The sequence below is a fragment of the Aplidium turbinatum genome, chromosome 9 (assembly GCF_918807975.1).
Source record: "Aplidium turbinatum chromosome 9, kaAplTurb1.1, whole genome shotgun sequence".
Taxonomy (NCBI): Eukaryota; Metazoa; Chordata; class Ascidiacea; order Aplousobranchia; family Polyclinidae; genus Aplidium; species Aplidium turbinatum.
The window spans coordinates 20398918-20407038 of NC_137480.1; the positions used below are offsets into that span (position 1 = coordinate 20398918).

Consider the following 8121-nt stretch of genomic DNA (forward strand, 5'->3'; position numbering starts at 1 on the left):
TGGCATAGAAAAAGGATAAGATCATGTTTTTTTCGGCATTTTTCGGAAACAAAGCTAAGTCTCTGTGTGTTCTTGTTGCTAATTCCTGGCTGAGATATTTGAATGTTTGGTATTGGCAAAACTCGCTCTTTTAATGCAGTTTCGTTTAAAATTAGGCAAACTTTGTTTTAGAGACGTAAAGAGTCTGAAAGCATCATTTTCGATATCGTAACGTCACACGCTTGCCAAACGGGGGGTTAAAACCCCCCTGGCTACGTCACTGCAGTAACAGCCTTAATAATGCGAGTTAAGAAGAAGTAAAAAATGCAAAGGCCATTTAGCAATCGTTAGTAGGCTACCTCGTAGGCCTACATTCCAAATACAAACATGTATATTCAAGCAGGTTTTAATTGCTTTCGGGTGTTAGGCTACTGTTTTCCCATTCTGTGACGTACTTCTTTGTCCAGAACACGCTTGTAACGAAAAATGAAAAGGTAAAATATAAATGGTCCATCACATTCATTGTTAGTTTAATATTCTAAGAGAGTAGGCTACAATATTATAACCTTTCAATTAGTAAATACGATGCATGAAATTTCTTGCAATAATTTGGAGAAAAGTTTGAAAGATATTTAAAATTGTTAATAGGACTAGGCTGCATGCAGGTTTGTCTACTGCTGGTAAAGGCTATAATAGGCAAAGGACCTACGCCGGCATAAAGCAGGAGCAGTTAGCTAAGTTCGATTTACAAATTCTTATGACTGCTAATGCAAAAAAAGATCACAAACCTTGAAAACTAGGTAAAAACGACAGAAAGAGACAAAGCGTCGCGTTTATGCGAAGTGAGTAGCCTACTATATAAATTAATAAATATTTCAATCACAAATATAACTGAAAATTAATAATGCCTGTTGCATTAAAATGGTTGGAGGAGGATGATAATCTGCTGTGAGCGGCCATAAAGATGTCATACCATGCAGATCAACAAAAACAACGCTTTTTAGATCTTTGAAAGTCTCACGCAATAAAACATCGTATCTATAAATCAACCATTCAAAGGGTCGGCTAGGTATGTTGGACACATTCATTCCTTTTATGATGATTTTAGTATCTGGAAACCTTTTCAAATGTTTAATTATGGCTGCCTTGATTCCTCTAAGACGATGAAGATAAAAATTTACATCAAATTCGAGCAAATGTAAGCCCAAGTTCAACAAAAAAACAACATCTTTGCCTCCAATTTCAATTCCTTCAAAGGAGTCACTTATGTAAGGCCTGGAATCGGTTGTACCCGGATTGTTAACAGGAGGTCCGTGCCCTCGCATGTATATTGTGATGTTTCTTGCTGCATTTCGTCCCATTCGCGGTCGAAACCAATAGGTTGTCTGGTTGGAAATTTTTAAATCTAACTGGAAATTTTCTTGAACAAGATTAAAGAATTGCCTCATAGTTGAGTCGCCAAACATATACACGACTTTGTTGTGGAAGCAAGCAATGGAATCTTGAAGGGAAGCGTGGTTGTAATTATGCTCTAGCGACACCCATCGACCATGATTACTATAACCTGATGATCTGAGGATTCCATTGTTAAATGATTTTTCTGAGTCGATGTTATTGGGGTTTTCCAAAGGTGATCGTTTTACAACCACCCTTGATCGAATAACAGTTTTGTATTGATGAAAGGTATTGGACAATTCTGAAGTAATATCGAATGGCTCGTTGATGTGGTGATCCACGTTCTGCATGAATTCGATTGGAAAGCAAATTCCAGACGGCGGACACTCACAAAACCATGGTTCTCTATTTCTGGGATTGCTGTAATCGCAAAGGTCCTTGTCTTTGTATCTAAAAGAAAATTTAACAGTGCAGTCACCGCTGCTTCCATAAAATGGCTTTTAAATGCAGTATAACCTTATACTCCTCCAGTTTTGCAGTTGCACTAGAAAAAACTGTATATTCTGCATATTGCATAATGATTTAGAAAAAGCAGCAAAACTAATTGCCATCTCATTCTAGTAGTTCATCAGTAGCCTACATAATTACATAATTATAAGTAGTTCATCAGTAGTACATAATTATAAGTAGTTCATCAGTAGCCTACATAATTACATAATTATAAGTAGTTCATTAGTAGTACATAATTACATAATTATAAGTAGTTCATCAGTAGTACATGATTATAAGCAGTGTTGTACGCGTCATTGAAATAATTTGACGGCGTCAGCGTCAGCGCGAATTGCCTAAAAACTTTACGGCGTAAAGGACTGCGTAAGCTCTTAAAGAAATTGACGGCGTCAGCGTCAGCGCTAAATTCTAGCGCTATTTTTTGCCAGCGTCTCATAAAACGGAAATATTTCAACCAAGTTCAGGCTAACAATAGCTATAAATAAAGAGCAGGTATTATGTTTTGAGACTGTATTGTAATTAGCTGCTCAGCTTATATAATTAGTTATTTCCTTGCAGAAAAACAAGCATTTCAAAACGTTTGTCTGACAATCTGCTGCGTTTGGACGCATATTCAGGGGCGCCGGAGCGATTTTTGACTGGAGGGGCAGGAGTATGAAAAAAGGGCACTTTTGTTGCAGAAAGGCCAATTTTTTTTTTAAGTTTTAAGATAAGATATAGCGATAATGCTCATCTATCAGCTCATTATCGAGTAATGATACAAGCGTCCGCTATACAAAGAACAATGGCACGGAAGGGCATCATGCTATTTTATAATGATGTAATATAACTTACTGTGATGGAGAATTTTGTGTCTTGAATATTATTTTGAGGCAAAAATAGAACATTACAATTAGGCTAAAAGCGAATAGCATAAATTGTTATATTGCAAAGTGTGCAGGAGCTTACATGACCTTAAAATGGCACCATTGCCCCTCTTCCTTCCCCATCCACAAAAATTTGAGGGCAGGGGGGCATCCGCTCCCCCTGCTCCCCCCCCCCCCGCTTCCGACGCCCCTGCGCATATTGTCCTTTCCAAGTGAAAACATGCGTTCCACAGCAGCGCTGGTTGGTATTGGTGTGTTGTATTTCAAAAACAAGTTGAAAACGTTTACTCGGAAAGGTATCACTGTTCCAAGCGTGCTGTGATAGTTTAGCATGCATAAATCTTTTAACGAGGTCCACTGCACCAACATCGCTCTTTTCAGGGGCATAGAGCTCTTGAAATAAAGTATATTCAACGTCCGCGATGCCATTCATGGATTTTTCGCTTTCAGTCTCTGATCCCTCGTTCTCAATACATGGGTGATCACCATTTGGCGAACTTCTTCCGCTTGTATTCCAGAGACCAGAGAGCCATTCCAACCAACGCAAACACTGGTAATTCGGATGAGTCGCGCTGGCCAGAATGCATTGTGAAACTCTTATTGTGAAACGAGATTTTCCATGAAAACAAAAAATGACGCTTAGCGCTTGACGCTTAAAATCGGCAAAATAGTTGACGGCGCTATCACTTCCGTCAACTGAAAAATAAATTGACAGCGCTAGCCTCAGCGTCAACAAAAAGTTGACACCGTCAAATGACGCCGTCAAATTGACGGCGTCAACGTACAACACTGATTATAAGTAGTTCATCAGTAGCCTACATAACTACATAATTATAAGTAGTTTATAAATAGTAGACTACACAATATTTAATGTTCACAAATGTTTATTCTAATTAGTAACATAAAGAATAGGCTAGACAAACTGCAATGTAGGCTATCACGAAAATTATGGTCAGCAGTCTGTTGTAGGCTCTACAAACTTACTTGTCGTACAACGAAAGATCAACATTGCAATGTACACTTTCTTGAGATGACAGAGCAGCCACAAAAGTAAAGCCTTGGTGGAATCGTCCAGCAGTCCATTCATGAAGCCGGGAAATTCCCTCGACTGAGAGAACAAGAGTGATTTCGAGCATAAAAGTCCCTTCCATAGACAAACTTGCTTCTATTGTGTATGTTCCATCGCAATGGTCTACAACCGTACATGGAATCCCGTCTTTCAATGGAGTTTGTCTGATTTCTTTTGAAATAGTTTTAAGTAATCTTGCTCGAAAGTAATCTCCACCAAAAGTTTTGCTGCGACTTAGAAAGTCTTTCGCTTGCAAGCGAACTTTGAAAATGTCACCAACATAATACATTGTCCGATTGTCAAGCCAGATCAGCAATGCAGATGATGTGAAACTTGTTGAATTCTTGCTTGGATTAAGCTTTGCGTACTTTTCAAAACCTTCTGACAAAGCAGGAAAATATGTTAACCAATGAGGTAAGCCATTGATAAATGCTTCAAAAGAGAACTTGTTGGTTTTTCTTACAGGTATACCGTAAGTTGGCTTGAAAATCATCCCAAAATATTGAGAATCTGGATTCAAAGCTTCTTTTTCAACTGTTTCTTCGTTTTTCAATCGAGGTAAAGGATATGGATATTCTTCATTCCCATGACGATAAGACAGAAATGAAACCGCTTTGAAACAGTAGGCCGCATAAATAATAAGTGCCACAACAGTTGTCACTGCGATCTTCTTACGGTTCGACATCTATAGAAAACAAGAGGAAGAGGTTTTAGTTTTGTTTTCAAGTATTTTGCGAAGCATCTTGAAAACTCGTAACCCGTCTGTCACAATCAATATGCGTAGTCCAGCGGTATAGGTTCCATTTTTGTTCGAGAATAGGTAAACTGTTTTATTGCGAAATTGTGTTGTGGTGTTTCGACGATTGTTGACCAATAATAAACTTTGGTTACCTACGCAATTTGTTATTGTGAAACCTGCTTTTAGAAAGTTAATGTGTGTAGAGTACGTAACATTCTGGACACTTCTTTGACTGGTTGACCAGAAGAACAAATTCTTGTGATATAATATTACCCTAGTCTCTGGAAACTTCTGGTCCAAGTACACTTGTTATGAATAGCCGCGTGATTTGATTACTAATATTAGAGTTGTGTTGAGAATTGTGTATTATGAGGATAGAAGTTGTAATAAAAAGTAAGTTATGTTGAAAACGATTGTAGAGTTTCAGCCGATATTGAATATACATTATACAGTATAGTAAAAGTTATTGCCAATTGTAAAGTAGTTGTTGCAAGTAGTACTGTATATTTATTTTGAAATCGACGAAGACGTCTGCTGTTCAGAATTTGATTTCTGTATTTGCTGGAAGTGATGAAAAACCATTCGTTTGTGCAAGCATTTCATCTATCATCTCATAAGTCATAAGTAGAACTATTCGACCATTTATCGACTGTTTAACGTTTGATATCCCAATAAACTACGTCATCGTTCTTTCCAAAGTCTCTTTACGTGTAAGAACTAAAAAAATTATGACAATTTTGGTAACATTTTTGATAATTAAGATATTATAACAATAATAAGTATTGTTTAATATTGTAATATTGGTCTATTGTAATAATTAAGATACTTTTTTCAAAATTTGTGTTCGGTAAAGGCATGGTTGTCTGCATGCCTCTCAACTTACAGGAAGTTCTGTTTGCTGCTCGTTCTTTGCTCTGTTTGTTCTGATTAATTTTTCGTATATGTGCCTATCTGTGTAACGCCTCCAGTCTTCTGTTCTTTGCCGTTCTGCTGTGCAGTTTTTGACTTATTATTTTTCTAGATGATAACAAGGTTGCGCAGTTCAAAGGTATCTGTGCTAGTGTTGATAAATTTAATCTCTGAACTGTAATTTTCTTGTTGTTCATTAGATGTAGCTAAACTTCAGTATTGTTATTCCTGACGAGAGAACAATGATGTGTCGAAAGAACTCGATGAACGATGTTTGGCTTTGTATGTGATGGCGGCCTACAACAAAGTGAACCCTCTATCAAATTCCATCACAATAAAATTGTGGCCTGATGTTGGTCAATTAAGTTCTTTTGTTTGTCTGCCTTTTTCAAAATAAGTGTTTACTAAATTACATCCTCGCTGAGTTCTGGTCTTTATCCTATGATTAATTTAAAAGATACAATTTGGGTAGAGAGGTAACTCTTTTAAACCATGTCTATCATGTCTGTTTATGTCTGTTTATGTCATGTCTGTTATGTCTGTTTATAATTTAAAAGAGCATGTTAGCGCCAAGTTAACTAATAGTAGATTAAACCGCAATAGTTAACCAGTCATTCATTTATGATAAACAACCATCTTGTGCGCCTCCCCCATCGACATCCACTGGCCTCCCCTATTCTTAGTGACTGTCTACTGTACATTTTTTAGGATTGTGTTTCTCAAATCTTGGACCTATAAAAAGTGAAGCTAAAAGGCATCAGGCTAGGTTTGGGTTATAGACTCTTTTAATGTAAAAGAAATGAAATTTTAGTTTTAACACTTTAGCAAAAATTAAACTCTACAATTTTTTACGTAAGAATAGTTGACATGCTGAAATGCAGTAGGCTAATTTGCATTAGAGTCTGCCAATTAAAGTTATTTTTATTCTTTCATTTTAAACGCACTTTTTGCAATTTTAGTTTTTTAGGTGTTCTTGAAAACTATTTGATTGATTGATTGAATCTTTATCCTCGGACTGGGAAAGCTTCTTGCAGAGCTTAATCCTGGCAGTTTCGCATACTTGTAGAGGCTTCGGATCACTGACGCAGGCCCGGTCACCGAGATTGGCAGAGTGAAGTTTCCGATTGTTGAAGTCTTGTTGCCGGGGAACTATTCCATCCATTAGATGCCGCTGAATGGAGAGCAGTCCTTAACGTGAGTTGCTCAAGCGCACACCCCGAGAGTCGAACCAGCGCCGTTTGATCTTGAAGCTTTTTCGTTCCAGAAGTTAAAGCCTTTTTGTCTGTGGACTGCATATACAATAGTTAACATTTTGAGACTGGTCTCATGTCTATTAGTTGCTTTGTGCAAGGAGGTAAAGGAATTTTACTGGTTTAAAAGGTGCATCGCATTGCGCAAAAAGATGCGCCTATAGCAGTGGTTTTCAACCAGCGTTCCGCGGAAACCTAAGGTTCCGCCAGTAAGTCTAGACTCTAGGGGTTCCGCAAGTTTAGATTCAAATCCGAGAGTCTATTTTATTATTACAGTATATGCAATATGCATATTGCTTAAATATAATCAAATATTGATTAGGTTTGCCACTATATTAATAAATTTGCTACACTTTAACTTCGTGTGTGTCTGTCAAACACACGACCCAATATTAAAGACTTGTGCAAGAAACACCAGGCTAAAGTTTCTCATCGCATTTTTTATGAGAATAAATGTAATTTTTTACAGTTTGTATTTTTATTCTACATAAATAAATCTGAACATGAGTATTTTAATTTAATTTTATTAATCAAATGATGTTTTTTGCATAAGGCAATTAAATTGTTGAACATTGGTTCCTCGAGCTTTTCGAATGTTTCATTGGGTTCCGTTCCACCAAAAAGGTTGAAAACCACTTGGGCTCCGTTCCACCAAAAAAGGTTGAAAACCAAGGTTGAAAACGACTGGCCATTGAAAATGCGAATGTTTCGAGACACTTCATGTGCTAGACTTAGAGGCAGTGCTTTTCAACCTTTGAAATAACAGTTCGCACTTTTTTTTCGCAAAAATTTCATCCCCACCAACTAACCTATCTGATTTGTTTGAGTTTGTTTGCAGCAAAATATTTTCTATTTGTGGAATAATCATGGAAGGGTTTGTTCATTAAAATTGTGCGTTGAAGCCGATTTTAAATTAATTAAATATGTACAGTAACTATGAAAAGCATCATAGTAAGTCTAAAGGGGCAGTTAATACAACCCTGCTATCCAAGATCACTGTTGAACAGTAACATGTTTGGACTACCCAATCACAACAACGCTAAAACAAATCAACTTTTTGAAGGCAGGAGAGGGCATGGCCCAATGCTCCCTCTCCCTGCGTACGCCACTGCTCTCTACTGTTCTAAGTAAACAGGCTTGGCTTAAGGCATTAGAAACGAGAGCATAATTTTGTTTTATGTGAAAACAAAGACTCAACTCCTTTTCAAATTAAATGTGATGTTGTTTGTGAAATACCGTGCAATGATTGTGACGGAATATTTATTGGCCAGACTGAACGCAGCATAAATTACCGGGTTGAAGAACATTTCAAAGTTGTCAAAAATATGGCAAATGAAAAGTCAGCTCTTTGTTTGCACATGTTAAAAGAAGATCACAGAAAAAACTGGTCAGAAACAAAAATTA

The 8121-nt window shown here is 37.1% G+C and overlaps 1 protein-coding gene across 1 annotated transcript; it reads right to left on the bottom strand.

The window, feature by feature from the left end:
• Positions 1 to 498: 498 nt before the first annotated feature.
• LOC145776766 (NXPE family member 3-like) lies at positions 499 to 4504 on the bottom strand. Its single transcript, XM_082587993.1, has 2 exons — positions 3735 to 4504; positions 499 to 1824 (listed from the first exon to the last, which is right to left on the bottom strand). Exons 1-2 carry the CDS (start codon positions 4502 to 4504, stop codon positions 855 to 857), a joined length of 1740 nt encoding a protein of 579 aa, XP_082444119.1. The 3' UTR covers positions 499 to 854.
• Between the last annotated feature and the right edge of the window lie 3617 nt (positions 4505 to 8121).

Excerpts from the sequence above, each read along its gene's own strand:
- LOC145776766 (XM_082587993.1), bottom strand. The coding sequence starts at position 4,504 with ATGTCGAACCGTAAGAAGATCGCAGTGACAACTGTTGTGGCACTTATT. Across the intron at positions 1,825-3,734 it reads GATCTTTCGTTGTACGACAA|ATACAAAGACAAGGACCTTT; the intron begins GTAAGTTTGTAG and ends ATTTTCTTTTAG.